Source organism: Spea bombifrons, chromosome 5 (assembly GCF_027358695.1).
Source record: "Spea bombifrons isolate aSpeBom1 chromosome 5, aSpeBom1.2.pri, whole genome shotgun sequence".
Lineage (NCBI taxonomy): Eukaryota > Metazoa > Chordata > Amphibia > Anura > Pelobatidae > Spea > Spea bombifrons.
The window spans coordinates 70,977,038-71,001,055 of record NC_071091.1 but is presented as its reverse complement, the minus strand read 5'-3'; the positions used below and the strand labels follow the sequence as shown (position 1 = coordinate 71,001,055).

General features: G+C 39.3%; 1 protein-coding gene across 1 annotated transcript; it reads left to right on the top strand.

Moving 5' to 3' along the window:
* Window positions 1-16,981: 16,981 nt before the first annotated feature.
* On the top strand, window positions 16,982-19,381 carry LOC128497693 (zinc finger MYM-type protein 1-like). Its single transcript, XM_053467853.1, has one exon. It carries the CDS (start codon window positions 16,982-16,984, stop codon window positions 19,379-19,381), a length of 2,400 nt encoding a protein of 799 aa, XP_053323828.1.
* The last annotated feature ends 4,637 nt before the right edge of the window (window positions 19,382-24,018 follow it).

Genomic DNA, 24,018 nt, shown 5'->3' with positions numbered 1-24,018 from the left:
TGTACTAACTACTAAGTAGGTTTTTCTTACTCGAAGCAAAACAGCAGGAAAAGTTTGTAAAGTTTTGCAAGGCTGTCTCTTACTAAGCTGAGCTGAAGTCAGAAGCACATGAAAGCAGTATATTATAGCAAATAAAAAAATATTTTGCTATTTTTGAAAGAATACATGACTTGTGTATGGATGTTTGATGGCATTTGCAATATTGATGCAATGAAGTGGCATGCTGTGTCATGTGTGACACTTAGAAACAAATTATAAAGTTACCGTTTATGATCTTTTTGCAACAAATATTAAATATATATTTCTTCCAAAAGGACAGTTACTAAGGGGTATAAGAGTGTGACAGGCATTTCTCCTTAAATATAGGCCAATACAATTCAGTTTTTTAAATTTCATTTTTGACCATTGCAATGCATGCAAAACTGTGGTTCAATTACTTGTGATAGGTAAATCTCCAGCATTGAATATAGTCCATGAGATGAATTTATATATGTAACTTCATCACAATGGTGGCCATAATATGCTTTAAATGTTAATGTAGGTTGATGTTAATTTTTTTTTTGTTTTTCCAGCGATCTAACATTCCATGACTCGGTTCTAACCTATCCATCTAGTGTAGTATAAATTAAGCTATGAACTGATGGACAAAGTGTGCTTTAAACAGGAATATTCAATATAAAAAATTAAGACACAATTTTATTCCACTTTATTGCATATACTCTGGGTTTCATAAATCAACTTGAATATTCAGCATACTTTAGTAAATATTCACTATAATGAAGATTATTCCATCACTACTTAATTATTAATAGAAACATAGAAAGCACATTACAATAATAAACTGCAGTTTCCAGAACAGACTTGAATGATAAATTATTAAAATATATATGCCTTGCTGACTTAAAGTCTATTTTATAAACCATTCCTTAGCATTTTGATTGAATAGTTCCATAAAAAAAATCCATGGGCTTGTATTATTAACCATAAATGAGATATACTATATACTTATGTGTGCCATTATTCCTGGCTTGCAGCAAGAGATCAACTTACCTTGTTTTACCTACAAAAAATGTCAACTCACAGGTACACTACTAAAAAAAAAACAGATGTAATTGTAGGTTGTTCCTGGGTTATACTGTGGAATTCTAGTTCTGTAAAGCCATCTATAGTCAGTCTTTTAAGTATGTATAAACTACTTTATTTAATAATAAGCTCTCTATTTATAATTCAGTATAGATGTCCCGCTAACAATATTTTCCAGTGATCAATTGTCATGATTGCAATGGAGGAAGTAATCACTATAAGCAGACAGCCTTATTGTATAGGAAGTAAAGAGAATCATCGGGACCATACAATACATTATTTACTTAAATAACATCTTTCAATTACAGGCCCCGACTAACCATCTGGCAAACCAAGAATATGCCTAGAGGGCCAATGGCTGATGCTGCAGCACACTTACCTTGTTATGCAGGAGGCAGCACATACATTATTGATATAGGCATATACTGTAATATATATATATTTATATTCCTGGTTATGCAGTATTATAGTTCAATTTCTTTTGCAAACATTTCATATCTTTATTATAGTGTGGTATAGGCCAGAGCTTCATTTGTCTTGTCGATTTGCCCAACAAGAACACAGAAGAAGTTTTTTTTTAAAAAAAAAACAGGAATCATTTCAATATAATATTGTATTCCTGCCAACAATCATTCACATGTGTCCTGCTATTTTGCAATTATATCTTCCTCCAAATTATCATGGCAGATGGAGACAATACAATAGAAGCACAGATTTAATAAACTGCACCAGAGGATAGATGCATCTATGTACAACTAAACAGACAACTATATTTCACTGGTGCCTAGCTCTTCTTAGCATCTTTACCTATCTGACACTGGTACAAAAATCTCCAAATTAAAATGTTGCCATTTCAATACAAAAAAGTGGATCAAGTTGGATAACATGTTAGTGGTTTATATTTTATGAACACATTTTGAAAAAACTACATAGCATAATTTGTTATTTTTACAGCTGAAGATATACATAAGAAAATATGGTAAACTACATGGAATTTTTTATTGCTTAAAGATTTTAAATTTGGTCAGATTTTTTTCTTCACAAATCTCACCAGCACCCAGAAATTGCATTATTTGTTAAATGAGAATTGTAAAATATGTATAAAGTAAAATATCTTATTTGTCTGAGCTTTTTTTAGAGCAATGTGAAATGTAGTTTATAAAGCTAATTTGTTTATTTAGAGAAATTGTGTTTTTGTCTGTTTCACTGGTTAATGAAATCTCTGAAACGTATATGTCCCTTGTTTTTATTCAGCATGAATGGTATATATATTACTGTATATTTGCTACACTCAACAATGATTAAATAAATATAATGAAAAATCAACATACTTATTTATAGTTCTGTGAAAAAACATGATTCATCTGCTAAAACCGCAATGATATTATCCAAAGCAAATGTTTCCCATTTAGCAAATTTAGTGTACTGTTGAAATAACCAGGCATCATTACGCTTAATTGGTTAAACTAATTTATCTTCTTTTTTTCTCTTTGAGATGATGATGAGAGGTGATGAGATGGGATTTCTGGTCCTCTTCACCTGGTCAGAAGCATATTATTTCTTTTATCAAGCAAAACATTAGAGCAGAACAAATTAGCATATTGTGAGGGACACTCATTTTAAGAGTTGAATTTGGAAAATGAATAGGATAACAAAAAATAGGAAAAGGCTTGTATGGAAGAGGTTAACATGGGGTTAGTGGTATGCAGGCCCGGACTGGCCATCGGGCACACCGGGCATTTGCCCGGTGGGCCGGGCCACGGCAGGGCCGCATTGACGTAGGGGCTTATGGAGCTGCAGCTCCAGGCCCCTACCCTACCAACTGCGACCGGGTCCGCCACTCTAAGGGGCCGGGAAGTCCCCACCAAGGCCGGCCTTACGGGTCTGCGGCCGCACAGGGCTTAAATTAAAACATCGGGGGTTTTTTTTACTTTATTTAACATGGAAGATGTTAAATAAAGTTGAAAAAAAAAAACCCCGATGTTTTAATTTAAACCCTGTGCGGCCGCAGACCCCTAAGGACGGCCCTGGTGGGGGCTTCCCGGCCCCTTAGGGCAGGGCCGACCTTTGGGGTGTGCGACCGCACAGGGAGCCACACTCCAGGGGGCGGCCGCCACACTCCAGGGGGTGGCCGCTCGTTAGGGGGTGCCAACTTGCGGCACCCGGCACCCCTCCAGAGACGGACAGTAATGTCCGCCGCTGGAGGAGCAGGCTCGCAAGGGAGCGGTATCGGAGGTCTTTAACAGACCTCCGGTTCCCTTGAGTGATTTTAAGCCGGGTTGAACCCGGCTTAAAATCACTCAAGGGAGCCGGAGGTCTGTTAAAGACCTCCGATACCGCTCCCTTGTGATCCGCGCAGGCAACAGCTGTTGTGCGCCGGGGTTTGTTTTCAGATCCCGGCGCACAACACTGAAGCCGCGCCCACCGCTGTCCGTGCCCTCTGACCCGGAAGAAGACAGAGAAGACAGAAGAACTGAAGAAGAGGAAAAGAAGCTGAAAGAAGAAAGGAAAGGTAGGAAAGCATTAAGTGAGAGTGGATTGGTATGTGTGTGGATCAGTATATATGTGTGGATTGGTATACGTGTGGATTGGTGTATATGTGTGGATTGGTGTATGTGTGTGGATCAGTATATATGTGTGGATCAGTATATATGTGTGGATTGGTATGTGTGTGTGGATTGGTATGTGTGTGTGGATTGGTATATGTGTGTGGATTGGTGTGTATGTGTGGATTGGTATATGTGTGTGAATTGGTATATGTGTGTGGATTGGTATGTGTGTGTGGATTGGTATATATGTGTGGATTGGTGTATATGTGTGGATTGGTATATGTGTGTGGATTGGTATATGTGTGTGGATTGGTGTATATGTGTGGATTGGTGTATATGTGTGGGTTGGTGTATGTGTGTGGATTGGTGTATGTGTGTGGATTGGTATATATGTGTGGATTGGTATATGTGTGTGGATTGGTGTATGTGTGTGGATTAGTATATGTGTGGATTGGTAAGTGCGTGAGAGTGATGGGTGTTATGCTGTACCATTTCCAATGTCTTTTTCATGATCTAATTATGCTCTAAAAGTACATCATAACTCCCATCACTCTATACTGTTCCATACAGTGGCAGAGCTGGGAGGCAGAGGCCTTGCACCCCCACCACAGGACTCCTGAAAGGTAAGTGAACTTCAAAGAGGGAGAGGGTAGATAGTTAGGAGGGGGTAGTTGCGGCGGGCTTAAGGGGCTCTGCGTTAATGCGGCCATATAGGACCAGTCAGTCCGGTCCTGACTGGGCCTATTTTAAGGTGGGGGCCTGGAGCTGCAGCTCCATCAGCCCCTAAGTCAATCCTGCCCTGCCGCGGGCCCGGTCGCAGTTGCTGCTTGCTCCGGCAACAAGGTAAGTAGGGTGAGGGAGGGGGGTGCAGTGAGAAGGGGCAGAGGGGGGTTAGATAGTGAGAAAGGGGGAGAGGGGATAGATAGAGGCGGTACATATTGAGAAGTGGGGAAGGGGGTTACATAGTGAGAAGGGGCAGATAAGATGAAGAGAGGGGGTAGTGTGAATGCGTATGAGAATTAATGAATAAATGTGTGGAGGAGTTGTGTGAATGCGGATGACAATTAATGAATTCATGCGAGGATGAATTGCTTGATTTGTGAGACTGCATTAATGAATGTGTTAATGATTTGTCTGAATGATTAAATGCAAAGATGGTACATGAAGGGTGGGCTTTAACAATAAATAAATAAATAAATAAATATGGGCTGCTCAGGCTTAAATGCCCGGGCCTATTTTTTGTCCCAGTCCGGGCCTGGTGGTATGAACAGGGTAAGATATAAGGCTATAACAAAGAAATATAAGAAAATGTTTTTCCTGCTTCATAGTGTATGATAACTTACCAAACAGGTTGATGTCCCCAAAGCTATACACAGGGGGCAAAATGGGCTGCAGCTGCCCCTTGGGACCCCTTAACAGCCATCAAAGCTAGTGCACAGTGCACAGACCTCTCCTAATTTTTCATCCTGCGCACATGTGCACGCTCTGCAGTTGGAGAGCCACGGTGTTACAGGTAGACATGCATGGCAAGTAGAATTGATTTGGGTTAAATTTTGGTTTCATTTTTGCTGCGGTTTTTCAACAAGAGTTTCACGGTGGCGAGAAGTGACAATTTTTACCTATGAGCTACAGCTTTTTTTCCTTATTACTCATATGAATTTTGTATTGACTACATTATGAGGCCATGGTCCCACTTAGCTTAGCTTTGTTTTTTTTTTGTTTTTTTTCTAATAACAAGAATGAAGATTGTCATAGATTTTGCTCAAGTAATTTTTTTTCTGGGTCGCTGGACAAATAAGGTTTTAGTGGAAAAAATACTACAGCTTCCTATAAAAGGGGGCAGGTAACAATAAGTAGTTTTAGTTCAAACTAAAGTTAAGTTGGGGGACGTTAACCCAACTACTTTTACATTAAGCACTAAAATAGTTCACTAAGCAAAGATACTGATTGTAAGGGTTTTTAAAATAATTTACCTCTCAAAAGCCTCTTGAATGTAGCTGAGAGCAATTTCATACTTGATGACAAGGTAGACAAACAAACAACTTGACATAAAAAATAATGCAATTCCAGTCAAAAGCAGTCATACCAGAACAAAAAGTAAAAAAAAGACCTCCTAAAATTGGAGGAAGGGTTTAGGAATTAAAGCTTTTTAATATCTAGCTCCTTTTTCGAGAGACCAAAAGTAATTGTTCAATTGACTCAAACGCTGTTTTCATCAATTAAGCAGGTAAAAGGCCTGGACCCCTACATATCGGACAACAACAAAGCATAAATGCCCCGAACCGAATGGGCAGGGAAGGAAAGGGGCTGAAAATTAACCGGACAAAATGTATCTGAATAATTTTTGGCTGATATTTGGCCCTTCTGCACATGCTTATCAAATAATGTACATAGTATATAAGTTTATATTCACATTTTATTTATGTTATCATTATTATCATGTGAGCAGTCTATTAGTAGCTTTAATATGTGACCTGGTTATGTTAAAAACAGTGAAAGTGATCATTCCCTTTAAACTGTAGCTATCAAAAATAACTACCTCCTGGCATTGAGAATAAAACATGATTTTTTATTGTAATTATGCAGGTACCAATTAATTTAATATTCAGCTTTGAATTGTAAAGTTATATCTATTGTCTCAGCCTTAAAAGATTGAAGGGTATAGTATTTCGTCGGTTTATGAGAACACTGAAATAAAATGAGTAGACAGATTTAGTTATCAATGTAGATTAATTAAACAGAGTGTCTAATTACAGGTTAGAGGGCTAGTGGTCACTCTGCATAATCCCCTGGTCACTTTTGTAGTATACCCATGAGTACCGTTGGTTCCCTTTTGTGTCTTGTAATTTGTTGGCCAGGTAACGGCCAGGGATAGAGTGGTCACTCTGGTTCGCATATTAATCTACAATATTTTAAAAAGAAAGATATAACATGCTTTTTCAAATGCATTATAGTCCTACATGGAACACACATTGTTAATTTTCAAGTTAATTAATACACTTGTTCTGTTCATAAAAGTAGTTGGGCACCTGTGAGTGTTGCGTGTCTCCAGTCCCTCAAGCACAGATGGTTGACCAAGCATACAAGAATAGTTTAAACTTCCTGGAGAGTCAGAGTAAATATGCCTTATGCTGTCACATAGGAAAAATTACATTGCTGAGGAAATTACACTGTTCCTATAGATTTCATATTAAAGTTCAATATGTATGCAGTTGAATGTATCATAGCATGTGTTAGTTGTGCTATATCATAGAAACATCATGAATGTGGTGCCAGTTGCCATCAACATTCAAAAAACATTCAAAATGAGTAAACAAAAGTACATTGGAACCTACCAAGAAATAAAGCTTAGCAAATGATTATGCATTAAGTCATCATATTGCATGTAATTATATTTAATTCTGAGAAATACAAATCCTAAATTTTACAGGCCAATTACTTCTCAGTTTGTATGTAGTAATTGCCCCCCTTTGGTGGAGTTGATGGGCTTTTGTGGCATTTGCAAGGATGAAGTTAGGATAATGCAGTAGATTGCATTTGGGCCTATTCATTGGTCAAGTGGTCAGTCGAGTTAAGAGTTAACTTAATTGAACTTTAATCACATTCTCTCGCATGCTAACACTTGCAAAACATCTCACAAAATCACCTATTTGTGAGGGCATGGGACTGTCTGAAAATTTTACATGTTGAACATCATAGGGTGGCACAGAACTAAAAATTTTAGAGGGAAAAAAGTTATGGTTCAAACAAAAATATTATAAAATCCACTGTTATATGTTATAAGTATATTACAAACCACTTACTGAGTATTCAGTTACAATTATTTGTGACAAAGACTATGTAATTTTAAAAAGAGAACATTCATTTCAAATAGATTATTCCCTAGCAACAGTCAAAGAAAAGGCTAATAAAACTGTAAAAGAGAAAATGGAAGGTAACCTTCAAAATGAAAATTACTTTGGCCCGATTTTACTAATAGGTTTTCAAATTAATAAATTAACCTTCACATCCATATATGTACAAATTTTGTGGTGCTACTTTTCTCTAAATGATGGTATTTAAACAAAAAATGTCTAAATCCAGTTTGTATACCTTTTTCAAAGGTGTAATATTACAAATATACATAATAGGCACAGATGATTTTGCCTCTTCAGTTATATTATTAGGTAGACAGATTTGTGACCTAATTCATGTTTTCCAGACAGAGATGGTATCATATGGATTTGATGTTTTGGTTCCTGAGATATGTAATATTTGAGATATTTAAATACAGTTGTACTGCATGGTCCAACCATGAAACAATATTCCACTCACAATATCATACTTTCACACTCTTACACATATACACTGACTCTAACACAAACTAACACAGACATACACATTATAATATACTCACACTAAAATATACAGACTTTATCACACATCAAAACCTCTGTCTATCATACCTCACTCTATCACTCCTCACATATCACTTACCGGTGCTTCCAATTTCCTGCTGTATTGCCGGGGCAGCGGGTTGACGTCTCCTTCCGCTGCAGCCGGAAGGAGGTGGAGTTGGCAGCGGGGGTTTGTCTGCGTCCGTCGCATATACCTTCCCCGGTGCGGCACCGGTGCTGGGAACTCTGATCTCAGACAGTCGGGGGAAGGTATGCGCGACGGACGCAGACAACCCCCGCTGCTAGCCACACCTCCTTCCAGCTGCAGCGGACATTGTCTACGCGGATCGCGTAGACGTCAACCCGCTGCGCCGGCAATACAGCAGGAAGCACCGGTAAGTGTGTGTGGGGGGGTGTTAAATGGGGGGGGAGACAGGAGGTTCCAGGTCCCCTGCAGCGGTGCGGGGGATCTGGATCTAAGTCTCATAATCAGACCTCTATTTGAGGTCTGATTAGAAGACGACCCCGATTAGAAGACGAGGGGTATTTTTCAGAGCATTTGCTCTGAAAAAAACCTTGTCTAATAATCGAGCAAATACGGTATTATCTTTTATATATATATTTTTTTATTTTATTTTTTGTATTTACCTCTTGAACATGTTATTAATGCCAGTGATGTCACAATAGAAAAAGGCTCCAGGCACTCAAGGGTTCCATCAGACAGATTTATTGAAGGAAACGGACAACAACGTTTCGACCTCACAATGAGGTCTTTATCAAGTTGACCACACAAGTAAAAAGTGAAAGTTTAAATAGCACATATCAATAAATGAATAGCCTTTTTTTTTCTTCGTTGCATGTTTCAGTAAGTGAGGAGGGTGAGAAACATAGTTTCCACAACCACAAACACCTGGACAGACACCCAAACACACACACACACACACCAGGACAGCCTCTGCCACACCAACACCCAAACACACACACCAGGACAGGCTTTGCCACACCGACACACACACACACCAGGACAGGCTGTGCCACACCGACACCCAAACACACACACACCAGGACAGGCTCTGCCACACCAACACCCAAAAACACACACACAACAGTACAGGCTCTGCAACACCGACACATCAAAACACACAGCAGTACAGGCTGTGCAACACCGACACTCAAACACATACCAGGACAGGCTCTGCCACACAGACCCCCAAACACACACACACCAGGACAGGCTATGCAACACCGACACCCAAACACACACACACACCAGGACAGGCTCTGCAACACCGACACACCAAACACAAACACCAGGATAGGCTGTGCCACACCGACACCCAAACACACACACCAGGACAGGCTCTGTCACACCAACAGCCAAACAATCACACCAGGACAGGCTCTGCCACACCGACACCCGCATCAGTACGGGTTAATCTACACAAAGTGTGGAAATGCTTTCCACACTGGTTTGTTTTTTGTGCCCCCCCTTGTGCACTTATGCCCCAATACTTTTGTGTATTGATTTATGTGATGTCCCCAGCCAGCCCCTTCCTTGAGTATTGATGCCCCCTTTTGTACTGGTTAATGTACCCTTGTGTATTGCCCCCAACCACCCACCCCCTTTTGTGTATTGATTTCTGTGATGCCCCAACCACCCTGTTGTGTACTTATATCCCCCAGGCACCTCCTTTTTGTATTTAATTGTTGTCCCAAGGCAGCCCCCCTTTTGAATATCGGTCCCCTATAACACTGTGCCCCATGATATGCCGTTTAACCCTCTAAATGCCACTGTGCCCCATGAAATGCCTTTTAACACTATATGCCACTGTGCCCCATGATATGCACAAGGCATTTCTGGAGGCAGAGTGGCATTAAGGGGGTTAAAAAGCATTTCACAGAGCACTCTGCCTCCAGAAATGCCTTATGCCCCCATTTAACACTCCTAAGCCCCCCCCCCAACTTACCAGTGCTTCTGACTTCCCTGTCATGTAGCCGGGGCAGCGTGTAGATCCCACGCACTTACGCTGCAGCCGGAAGGAGCTCTGAAAAAAACCTCATCTTATAATGGAGCAAATACGGTATTTTGTTGTTTTTTTTAATTAAACCATTACACGGAAGGATCATGGGAATATATTTTATTTGAATAAATGCAAATGAGCACAATGCCACATATGGCTAATATATGTTCGGACAGAATGCTGCCCTCTGTTGGTTTTGCATTAAGTAGCATAATAAATAACTGGAGTACAAGCATATGGAACAATGCTACTTAATGTAAAACCAACAGAGTGCAGCATTCTGTCCGAACATATATTAGCCATGTATGTTCGGACAAAATGCTGCCCTTTGTTTGTTTTACATTAAGTAGCATAATAAATAACTGGATTTCAAGCATATGGAACAATGCTACTTAATGTAAAACCAACAGAGGGCAGCATTCTGTCCGAGCATATATGGCTAATATATCGTCAGACAGAATGCTGCCCTCTGCTGGTTTTACATTAAGTAGCATTGTTGCATATGCTTGAAATCCAGTTATTTATTATGCTACTTAATGTAAAACCAACAGAGGGCAGCATTCTGTCCGAAGATATATTAGCCATATGTGGCAGTGTGCTCATTTTGCATTTATTCAAATAAAATAAAATATATTCCCATGATCCTTTCGTGTAATGGTTTAATACAAGAAAACCCCCCAAAAATAGAAAAAAAGAGTTTGCAAGCTCGACAGAATTAATGTCCACGAGTGCATTTAACTGTTGCAGCAGGGAGACCAGCGGATCATGGGAATGAACACACTGCCACGTATGGCTAATATATCTTCGGACAGAATGCTGCCCTCTGTTGGTTTTACATTGAGTAGCATAATATTCTGCCCAAGAATATATTAGCTATATATGGTAGTGTGCTCATTGGTCGCCAGCAGGAGGCCCCCTTCTGGCCACCAATAGAGTTGCTGATACGCACATTTAAACTACTGGCGCCAGAGCTGCTGCGGTACGCGTTAACCCCGTATTAACTCCTTAACCGGAAAAAACTAAGAAAAAACGAATATTCGCCCGAAGAGAAGACAGGAACGGGCGAATATTCGAGGAATACGAAGATTTTTTTTTTTTACGAAGATGAGCACGAAGACGAAGAGCCCCCTGGTGCCCAAGTCTAGTTCTTCAGTATGAGCTAATCTTCTGCCAGTGTTTTCTATCATTCCTATGTGCTTGATTTTTTACACCTGTTAGGAATGGGTGTGACTGAAACACCTAAACTCAATTATAGGGAGAGGGGTCCGCATACAATTTGTCATATAGTGTATCTTGCTTGGACTTGTACAAAACATTGCTAAATTAGTGAGATATCTTACTGATTGACCTATGCATATGTAACTCATATAATCAACTCTATCAACATCAACAGTAATTCTTGCAGAAGAAACATCCAAAAATGGTGCTTTATAATATAATAATTCATGGAGTGTAAATTACAACTCTCCTGCAAAGTCTATAAACTCTAGGTGGCAGGAACCTTTCTTAATGTATTCATTCCTATTGGAGCCTACTCAAAAGGTTTGTAGACAACCATAACAGAACTTATCCTTTATTGTAAACTGTAAAGTGCTAAGTAACTCTGCACTCAATAAATGCCAAGCATTTCTTCCCTCCTGACCATAAATGCCAAGCATTTCTTCCCTCCTGACCTGCCTGCCTTTGGCTACATAACCAAGAATAACTAGTCTCCAGTCTTGAAGATGTTGAGCAAGTGAAGAATACTTGATTGCCCTAGCCATGATTCCCAGGGCACAATGAAAGGAGTAGTGGAGAGTAACAAGTACCAGAACAGTTAAGGAAAATGGAGGATTTAACCCCTTCAGGATCGGGGCTTTTTTATAATTTAAAAAAGCTGCTCTTCATTGGTTGATGCCAGAGGAGCTTAGTGCCGACGACTAATGCAGACCTTTAACTCCTGGAACCTCTCCAAACAGGGCAGCAAAATGCAGTAGGTCAAAGAGAAGCATGGCAGGAATAATATTAGAATGCAAACTGTAACAAGGAAACAACAATGGAACACAGAAAGCCTAGATATTTACCACTGCCTACAACTGAGGGCAGAAAATCCAAACCCCAGTTTTGTTGTATGTACCCCACCATTGATTCAGCCATTTACGTTGCCACTTTTTCTTTGTTCAGTATATAATACCAGAGTACCACACAAACACAGACCAGAAATCTGTATACTGATACTGTCACGTTGTTTTCTAAACAAAGGATAATGAAAGGCATATTTTTCTTTTTGGTTCATAAATTGCCTCAAAATATTATATGTGGTGAAACGACCTGATTTTATGGGTCCAAGATTTTTGTAAGTAGTTTTTAATTTTTATAATTATTATTAATTATAGACTATAATTAAAAAAATGTATTTACATATTATGTGCTACAATAAATTATTACTTCTATTACAGGAATTACATAGCATGTAATAAATACATGATGTTTGGTCTTTAAAAAAGACAACGTTCATTAACAATAATTAAATTTAATTATCTTAATTTGTCTTGTTTTAACTACTCAGCCAAAAACTTGTCTTAAAAAGCTCATAAGCTTGATATGTATATAAATTAACTAATGATTCTTCAAGAAGAATAACAGCAGGATGTTAATTTGTTAGGGGCTTACATCAGCATTAAGCATATTCATCAAACACTGCATGGTTTTGTTTTTATCTAGTAATTGTTTTAACACAACTTTCACGTAAATTTCATTGTGCACATAAAGTCAGCTGACCACACTTTTACATTGCCATTTAGGCATCGGCAATTATAAATATTTCTGAATATATATATATATATATATATATATATATATATATATATATATATATATATATATAGTAGCGCATCAATGTTAATAATAGCCTGATGCAGTTCTTTGGGGCTGAATACAGAAAGTACTTTTATTACTACAGTTTGTATATGTTATTATCTCTATTGACTTTCATACTTTTTTAAACCAGAATCTTATTATGCAGAAAAATGTGAGAAGTATGATATTTTTTTTTAACTAAGATACAGGAAATGTGTCATTAGGTAGCTACCAATTGTATGGCAAGACAGGAGGCTTTACATTTATTTATTTACACACAATAACAAACTGGTACTAAAGGAGATGGGGTCCCTGGTCTTGCAAGCTTGAAATCTAGTATGCTGTAAAGGGGCAAGTGAAACAGTAGGAGAGGAATGCTTGGACAGGAATGATGTGATCGAGTCAGAATGATCTGCAGATGTTGTTGGTCTTTAGAATGGCTTAATTAGGATGCAGGGTGAGTGTTAGGAATAAAGGTTGTAAGCTTCTCGAAAAAGGTTGGTTTCCAGGGAGCTATTGATGTTTTCATACAAGGAAGAAAGTCTGAAAGAACGGGGTAGGGAATTCCAGAGAAGGGGTACAGCACTTATGAAATTTTTAATAGAGAAGTAGCACGGGCGTAGGAACCGGGGGGGACGGGGGGGACGGATCCCCCCCAGGAAATCATAAGGGGGGGACCGATAGTATAGAAATCCCCCCCAGGGCTGTACGTGAGTCGAGTGCACTCACAGCTGCCCGATCAGCAGCTGCAGCCTGCAGGACTGGTTAGGGAAATCCGTGATCTCCCCAACCAGTCCTGCAGGCTGCAGCTGCATTAAGGTCACACTCACCAGCGTGCTGTCTGTAACTGAGCGCCGGGGCTGGATATAAACGTCATATCCCGTCGCCCCGGCGCTCAGTTACAGACAGCACGCTGGTGCGCAGCCGCACTGCACAGACTGCGAGCGGCAAAAAGGAAAGTTGGAAGAGAAATCAGAAAGGAAGAAGAGAAATCAGAAAGGAGGAAGCGAAAGCATAAAGGACGAAGAGAAAGCAGAAAGGAGGAAGAGAAAGGTAAGAGATGTGGAAAACGAAGGTGGGGGGGTATGATGTGGAAAACGAAGGTGGGGGGGTATGATGTGGAAAACGAAGGTGGGTCAGGTGGGTCGTCAGGTGGGTGGGTATGATGTGGAAAACGAAGGTGGGTAGGTAGGTAGGTAGGTAGGTAGGTGGGTGGGTTGGGTATGATGTGGAAAACGAAGGTGGGTAGGTGGGTGGGGGGATATGATGTGGGAAAATGAAGGTGGGTGGGTGGTTAATGATGTGGAAAACGAAGGTAGGTAGGTAGGTAGGTAGGTAGGTGGGTATGATGTGGAAAACGAAGGTGGGTAGGTGGGGGGATATGATGTGGAAAATGAAGGTGGGTGGGTGGGTAATGATGTGGAAAACGAAGGTAGGTAGGTAGGTAGGTAGGTAGGTAGGTGGGGGGATATGATGTGGAAAACGAAGGTGGGTGGGGGGTAATGATGTGGAGAACAAAGGTTTGGGGGGGTCTGATGTGGAGAACAAAGGTTTGGGGGGGGTCTGATGTGGAGAACGAAGGTGGGGGGTCTGATGGTAGATTTGTGTGTGCATATACATAGGCATGTGTATGGTTACTTGGGCAGGCATATGTGTTTGTGTATAGGGCAGCTGTGTATATGTGCATGTATGTGCATGTATGTGCATACGCGTGTATGGGCAGTGTATATGTGTACGTCTGTATGGGCAGTGTATATGTGTACATCTGTATGGGCAGTGCATATGTGTACGTCTGCATGGGCAGTGTATATGTGTATGTCTGTATGGGCAGTGTATACGTGTACGTCTGTATGGGCAGTGTATACGTGTACGTCTGTATGGGCAGTGTATACGTGTACGTCTGTATGGGCAGTGTATACGTGTACGTCTGTATGGGCAGTGTATACGTGTACGTCTGTATGGGCAGTGTATACGTGTACGTCTGTATGGGCAGTGTATATGTGTACGTCTGTATGGGCAGTGTATATGTGTGTATATAAGGAGTGTATTTGTCTTATAGTGTATACGTCTGTGTAAGTATGTGCAAGGGCAGTGTATATTTATGGGGAGGCGTGTGTGTGTGAGCAGTTTATGTATGTTTGGGCAGGCGTGTATAAGGGTAGTGCATTTGTGTGAGTACTGGCAAGTCTGTATCTGCAGGCAATTGCAGCGTATATGTGTGTTTTTGTGGGCAGGCATGCGTAAGAGCAGTGCATATGTGTGTATGAGCAGGCATGTCGTACTTTAAGGGAAGATAATGATTCCCTGTAACACATGTTTAACCCATTGTGTGTGTATGTAAGTGTGTGCATGCGTGTGTATGTTATTCAAGTGTTTAAGCGTGTGGATATGTTCCTGTGTGCATGACGTGTTAGGAGTCTTAGATGGTTCCTTCAGTACATCATATTAGTCTCTGTGGCCGTGTCCAGTGGGGTCCATCTGTGGTTGTAAGATTTTTCTTTTTTTGTGAGTTTCTGTGGGAATTTTCTCCCATTCATCTAGTAGAATGTTTTATGAGCTGAAGGTGACAAACCAAGACATTTTGGACAACACTATGCTTCTAACTTTGTGGGAACAGTTTTGGGGAAGGTCTGTGCCCCAGTGTACAAAACAAGGTCCATAAAGGCATGGTTGCAAAAATTCCCCACAGAAACACGCCAAAATCTTGTGGAAATCGTTCCCAGAAGAGTGGAAGCAGTTATAGCTGCAAAGGGGGACCAACTACATATTAATGTCTATGTGTTTATAATGCAATGTCATAAAAGCCCCTGTTGGTGAAATGGTCAGGTGTCCCAGTACTTGTGACCCAACATTATTGCAACTTCTTTTTATTCAAACATGGTTACATCTCTGGGGGATGACTTGCCATGAAAAACACTTTAATTCTTCAATTGCATACAATCTTAATAAATACAATTTAATACTGAGAGCACTTTATTTTTGTGTAAATTTGTATTTTATTTACCTTACTTTATTAGGGCAGCTTAAAACTACAACTCACAGCATCAACCGACCTGTGTGAAGTTTTATTCTCATGAGAGAACGTGTTTTTTTCTCCGAGGGAGAGGTTGTGAGGTGTGAGCCTGCTACCAGTACACTTTCAGTCCCCATAATATAATTAACAATAGCTCCTGCAGCAGAAGAGTGAATAAAAGGTAAACTAATATACACATATTTCATACAATTTTACCTTTATAAAGCTCTGTTAGTTTGTGACATATTCTACTTGCAGTAACTTGCACATACCCTTACATCAGCTGTTGAGCAGATAAATCCCTAAATTGCATTGCCATTTTTAAGGATACTAAATTAGCGAGCTGTTTAACAGAGCTTCTTTTTTGGTATCCTTAAATATGTAATCTCACATAAGGATAGCAAATTAGGGAGTTATCTAGTAAACAGCTGAAAAAATAAAATTAAGAAATTTAGTCGTATTACCGTATTTGCTCGATTGCAAGATGACCCTGATTATAAGACTACCCCCCAAAATCTGAATATTAATTTAGAAAAAAAGAAAAAGCCTAAAGTTTTACTAGTAAATGTTAACTATTAACTGTTTAATTCATGTAAACTATGTAAGATATTTTTTTTTAATAAAAGCTATGATTGAGAAAAATATTTTTTTTGTTTTTATTTCCTTTTATTTTCCAATCTGCCCCTAGGCTTGCCACTCTGCCCCAGAAATGCCTTATACCCTCTAAATGCCACTGTGCCCCATGATATGCCTTTTGACCCCCTATGTGCCACTCTGCCTCCAGAAATGTCTTATACCCCTATATGCCACTCTGGCATTTAGGGGGTTAAAAGGCATATTATAGGGCAGAGTGGCATATAGGGAGGTATAAGGCATTTCAGGAGGCAGGGTGGCGTATAGAGGGTTAAAAGGGCATTTCGGGGGCCCATTCAGGTGCTAGCAGCATTAGTAAACAAATTCAATGAATTAATAAACACAATGAAGGAAATAATTTTAGAGAAATAAACCAACTGTATTTTTAGATCTTTTATTATCATTTAGTATTATCATTTTACCTTAGCTTTACATATCAACCATCAGTTTGAAGTGAAGAAATTGAGAATGGATATCCGCAAGTTTTTTACAAATAAGTCTAGTCAAGCAAGTACATCAAGCTCAGACACATGTAAGCAAAAAGAGATACCTGAGTCACCAGTTTTGCACCATTTTGTTGAGACAGAAAATGTATATGCAGAAACTGTGTCTTTAGAAGCAGTTGACCTTATGAGTGACTCAAGTGATGGTGAGGAAGACCATGCTAGTGTTCCAGCAATCAAAACTATAGAAGATGTTAATAGTAAATCTAAAACCTACACGAAACGAAAATGCATTTCTCTTCCAGCTGATGAACAGAAAACACTACGAACAGCAGTAGTACCAAATCAACCAGATTACAAAACAATTCCAGCTCAGACTATTGTAACGCAAAAGGCAAAGAAGCGTGTTTTAAACTTCCAAGAGTGCTGGTACGAAAACTTTCCATGGCTGCACTACAGTTTTGCTCTTGAAGGAGTGCTATGTTTTTACTGTGCTAAAGCTGCAGTCCTAAATCTGACACATCTCGAAAGGAATACTGAGCCAGCATTTGTGTGTATGGGCTTTAAAAATTGGAAAAAAGCTATTGAAAAGTTTAAAAAACATCAGAGTTGTTCTGCTCATACGTATTCCATGAAGCAGCTATTGCATCATAAAGGTTCACAGCCCATTAATGCCCAGCTTTCATTACAAATTCAACAGCAACAGAATGATGCCTGGTTGTGTCTCATCAAGATAGTCCAAACAATAGCCTTGTTGGCAAAACAGGGTCTCCCTCTTCGTGGCCATGACGACAATGATGGGAATTTTAAGCAGTTTCTACTTGCACGAGCAGATGATTTGCCTTATCTAAAAAAATGGATAACACACAAAATGGAATACATGAGTCCAGACATTCAAAATGAAATTTTGCAGTTATTATCTCATTCCGTATTACACCTTATACGGAAAAAGATTGGGAATAATGCCTTTGCAGTTATTGTTGATGGCACACAAGACATATCTGGTCAAGAACAAGAAAGTTTCTGTATCCGCTATGTTGATCAAGACTTTTACCCGCACGAGGACTTTATAGGCTTATATCAAGTTGATGAAACAAGTGGATCTGCAATTGCAAAGATTGTCAAGGATGCTTTATGCCGCAATGGGCTTTGTATGTCAATGTTGCGAGGGCAAACATATGATGGAGCGTCAAATATGGCTGGTAAATATCATGGTGCTCAGGCATTAATAAGGCAGGAACAGCCACTTGCCATTTATGTCCATTGCGGTGCACATTGCACAAACTTAGTTATGCAGGCTGCAGCACATCAATGTCCAATAATGGAAGATGCACTTATGTGTGTGCAAGATCTTGGCAATCTCTTTGGGCAATCTGTGAAATGCAGGACCACATTTTCAGAAATTGTGCAACGTGAAGCTGAAGGACCTCTTAAAGTCATACATATTAAACCATTGTGCCCAACACGCTGGACCGTTAGAGTAAAGTCAGTGAAAAAAGTCCTGGATAATTATGAGCTGATTTTACAAACACTTGAAGAATTTGCAAATTCCAGAGGTAGTGGAGACGTACATTCACGTGCACGCGGCCTACTTCAACAATTTAGGCAAGGTAAAATCCTGTTAGGGCTTCAAATCTCTCTTACCATCATGGAGATCTTAGAATGTCTGAATAAAGCCTTGCAAGGCAATGAACAAACCATATCAGGACTTTTAGCATCTGTTCAGCATACCCATGATGCTATACAAAAGTTACGCTGTGACACGTCGTTTGAAAGGCTTCTTACTGCCAATATGCATTTAGTTGAAAAATACCAGCTAAAAGAGGTTAATGTACCAAGGCAACCCAAAGTTCCTAAACGTCTTCAACATGGGCCAACTGAACAATTCCATGCAAAAACTGTGAAGGAATACTATTGCCCTCAGTATTTCCAACTGATTGATGCTATATTAACTCAGTTAATGCAGCGCTTTGACCAAGAAGGCTTACTGATATATGAAAAACTGGAACAATGTCTCTTGACAGGACAAGCTAGTGAAGGTCTTCTCCAGTATCCAGAGATTGAACATAATCTTCTCTCTGCCCAGATAACCACCTTATCTAGTGTTCACAAGTACACTTCTGTCTCAGAGGCTGTAGAAATTTTACGAAAGATGCCTGCCAGAGAGAGATGCTTTTTTTCTGAAGTTGAAAAAATGGTCAGAATCCTACTAACTGTTCCTGCTTCCTCCTGTGAAGCTGAGAGAAGTTTTAGCGCGTTGCGTAGATTAAAAACCTGGTTGAGGTCCACAATGACACAGAAAAGATTAAACCATGTTGCTATATGCAACATCCATAGAGACATAATGGATGAACTAGAACTCGAAGCCATAGCAAAGGAATTTGCAATGCGCTGTGATCGCCGCAAAAAGGTTTTTGGATTTTAAAAACATGCGATCTTTAGATTTGGTTTAAAGGAACTCTGTTGGCACCCAGACCACTGACGCTGAAATCAGTGGGCAGCCCTGGCCGTGTCCCGCAAGGGAAGGCTCTGGGTAGCTGGAGCGAAGAAGTTCCCAGGCGTACTGTGCACTGAGCCGGATAGGGAACAGCATTGTGTGCATGTGTGCATACTTACCGCACAGGTCCAGTAACTTTAGGATACTGACTTGAGTGTGAGGTGGCATGCACACATTTACAGGAACAGCTACTTTGCACCATAACCACTACAGCACGTTGGTTGTAGGGTCTTACTCTGCCTGCAGTTAATAAAATGTTTCTATTAGAGTATTTAAGTGTTGTCTGCTCCCAGACCACAAATGCGGAAAGGGTTAATTGCATCATTGCATTTCTGTAGGATTTTTTGTTTACATTTTGGCAATTGTGCATTACTTAAAGTATTATTACCAGTTGTTTTAAGTGAAATAACTGAAATATATGCCAAACTTTTGGTTAATTTTCTTTGACCTGTTTGTTTAATAAAGAGCTTCACTATGAAAACTGAACATGATACTTTTTTTGTGAGGAAATTGTACATACACACACACATACATTTATATAAAATTTGCCATGAACAATTCCCAGTTTACTGAACAAGTACCCTACATGTACCCTACCAGTAAAAATGCTATCCCCCCCAGATTTTTAGGGGCTCCTACGCCCATGAGAAGTAGGAAGTTAAAGGCAGCATAATTTCACAAGGGACTAGATGTGAGGGATGAGTCAAGCAGAAGTGTGACACCAAGGCACTGAACTTTGTCAGTTGGTTGGATGGTGGACTTGTGAACAGTAATAGAGATGTCTATTATATTATTATAGAGATGCCTATATCTAGTATTGTGGACAGAGAGGACGATGGGATAACCATAAGCTTCATGCAATGCCATCCACCATGCAATTCTAGAAAGACAGTCATTGAGCTGAGTTAGTGGGTGAAAGGTCAGGAGAGGGAATTAGTGCGTTGTACATGTATAGGTGGTATTGAAAGCCAAAGAAAGATATAAGTTATCCAAAATAAGAGGTGTAAATGAAGAAGAGTAGAGGTCCAAGAACTGAGCCCTGGGGAACAGATAGGTGTAGGGGAGAGGAACAAGTTTCAGTGAAGGAGACGCTAGTGGTACTGTTAGAGACGTAGGATTTTATCCAGGAAAGAGCTGTGTCACAGATGCCATAAGCGTGTAGGGTTTGTAGAAGAAGGGAGTGGTCAACTGTGTTCTTTATGAAGAACCAGGAAAAAAAGAGTAAACTATATTACGTATACATATCTCAAGAATTATACATGCATTTTTAAAAGTTTTTTAAATACACGTTTATAGCAAAAAACAAACAAACTTGGGAGTAGCTCCAGACCTGAAGTGTAGTGATCTCTATCCCAATGGGTGCTGAAGTGTATGGGATCTGGTGCAGAAATCCATAGATACAAAGGATCACAGGTTGCCAGCTAACACCAAGGAATAGAGAGGAAGCATCCATTGTAAAATATATCAAAATTGAATCAAGTCCATAGACCATAAACCCAAAACAAGAGGCACATAGACAGGCACAGGATGGAAACACAGGCTAGACGCTTAATGTGTTTCGCTCAAGAAAGTGCTTAATCGTATATTAAAACCATAGGGTAAACCATATTACTTATACATATCTCAATAATTATATATGCATTTTTAAAAGTTTTTAAATACAAGTTTATGCTTATGTGCAATAAAAATTGAATTGCAATTTCTGATTCCATTTCAAACCACTGCACCTTAAATATTCCATAAGTATATAACTAGATTAAAACTGAAAAAGTATAAGTAGTTTTCTGTTTTCAATAAATTACACTTTGGTGTGTAATAGCTGCTGTACTCATAAATAATTAATTCATATTGTTAATTAACATTTATTTGGTGCTTGATTGGCAATGTATTGTACCAGAACAATGTTATTTTGTGAAAAAAATTGTAGTTATTTTAGGGAAGTGAGCCAAAAGTATTTTGCTTGCATAATTAGAAATTGCTAATCCTAAATGCTAAATTGTGTTTAATGATTTTGGCAGCAAATGAAAACAATTTTTTATTTGTGTTAAAAAGATTACAATCTCATTGAATTCCATGATGCTAGTCACATTTGATGGAGACCTTTGCATAATCTTATTTCTAGGTCAAGAATGATATTTATCAAGCCTTGGCATTTCCAAGTATAAGGGTTCAAACAGGCATATAAACTTTAAGGTTTAAAGTACAAGGCCGATATATCAGCTTGAAAATCTGCATGATGGCATTCCAGTTCACTCATGCATAAAGTTTGGTTATTTTCATTTGGAACAACTGAAATGCATCAAGTATACGCATGCTAACTTTTATTCTAATTAAATTACATCTAATAATGTTTAGAGGTTCAAAAATAAAATGTATACTTTTAGTATCCCATTTTTATGTCTATATCACTGGAGCAGAAAAGCATCCTGTTCATGGGATTTGGATCATAACGGCTTGACAATTAGGTAACCTAAGTTACTTCTAGCCCTTAATTAACCTTCTTTGGTTCCAGTTTATTTTATATGGCTATTTTTGTCTAAGCATGCACTTTCACGGTTGCACTCACCTTTATTCTATTTTGTCTCTGTCAGCTAGGAAGCAAGAAATGGCTGTCACGTCTCACCATTAATTGTGAAAGAAGCTAAAATATATAATGCACCCAAAATGGATTGCAAGAAAATCATGTTACAAATAGTCAAAGAATAAATAAAGAGTCAATCGACCTGTGTGGATTAAAATTCTAGATGGCTATTGGCACAAAGACTACTTCTATTCCCCATAAAAAAGATCTGTAGGAGGGAAATATGTGTTAAATGGGTAGGAAATAAAAAATGGGCCTAATATAGGCCCAGCTTGCTCAAAATAGATGAAACAAAGGCAGGATTGTATTAAGCAGCTTTTCTTTTTGCAGCTTTTTCTTCTGGTCCTAGAGTCTTAGCACTTTAAGTAGAACTAATCTGCTTAATGGGGAAATCAGGTATGGTGAGATCTACCCAATATAACGAGTTTATCTTTATGTTTTGACTAGCTCTATTTTTGCGCACTATTGATGAAATCTGCCTTTAATAAAGGAAAGACTTGAATGCTTCAGAGGCCCCAGTTGCAGGGGGTTCTGCTGACCCTCAATGGGTGGTCCTGTTGATGTTGCAAGTGGTCCCACTGATTTCAGTGACACACACTTTTGTTGGAGTGGAAGTGGGCAGGGAGTGGGGTGTCTGCAATGCTGCTTCCGCAACCTGCATTTTCCCTGTAGTGACAAGTTTCATATACATTATACTGCAGAGTTTATAGTATATATACATAGAAAAACCCTTATTATGCTTCTTTTGGGCCATTCAGAGATGGAACATGCTTCATTAAAAGGATGGTGCTCCCTCATCAGCTCACAGCTTTCTGTTTTAACGTGCCCCTTTCTTACATTCCTGCTTCCTGAGAGGAAGGTAAGAGGGAGGTGGGAATGAGTGTGTGTGTATTTAAGGCCTGAGCAACTTAAATATTTGTCATGCAAACCTTTATAGACTCAGCTTTGTTGTCACAGTTCCTAATACATCTTAATACTTCACATACCTTCATTGAGATATGGTAAGATATGACATTTACAAGAAATAGTGGTAACACCTCTAGTGCTAATCTCTGTGTTCATTCTCTAAAGTCACACAATGTCTAAAGGGTACTTTATATTGCATGGTGTTTACACTCAACATGCACCTCAATATATCAGCCATAATGGGTAATGTTTGTGTGGATTACAGTTTCTATATTTCAAAGAATTCTCCTGAGGAAGCCGCCAAGGCGAAACGCGTTGAGACAAAAGAAGGAGCACGTAGTATTGCTGTATCGTTGATAGGAGTGGATTGGGTTTTTCCCCTCCCCCTGCTTCCAGACTTTTAAGGTGAACGCTTCATTTATATCTGCTATCCTGTAAGTGCATTTTCTTGCTTTTTTACTACCTACTGGAAGATATTGCACCATTTGGTCTTTTATTTATTTGTTTTTAGATTGTATTGAAGAAATAAAGATCATTTTATTACTGATATTCTGAAGAGCCTCTTACATTGGCACCGTTTGTGAGTGCATTCACACCACTTATATATTATTTTATTTAATTATATTACACTATTATATTTCTTTTTTTTCCCTATATGCACATGCTCCCTATTTGTGCTGTATCTATTTGCGAACATTGAGAGGAGTGTATATCGGGTTGCTGCAGTGCTATTTAAGGGAAGTATTTATATATTTATTTTGAATACAGGCACGTAATTGGTGTTAACCATTTCATTTTGGATAACAGTATGATCACCTGCCTAATATTGTGTAAGTCTCCTTTTGCCACCAAAACAGCACTCGAGGCATGGACTCCACTAGACCTCCGAAGGTGTGCTTAGGTATCTGGCCCCAAGACGTTGTCAGTAAATCCTTTAAATTGTGTAAGATGCGAGGTGACACGGAAGTAGACCTGCGGGACATGGAAGTGGAAATGATCGGCAAAGAAGGTATGGAGACATTCAGAGAAAACGAGAGAGAGCAATAATTAACAATAAAATTGCCAATAATTAGTTTGA

Coding starts and splice junctions, on each gene's coding strand:
- LOC128497693 (XM_053467853.1), top strand. CDS start 16,982: ATGGATATCCGCAAGTTTTTTACAAATAAGTCTAGTCAAGCAAGTACA.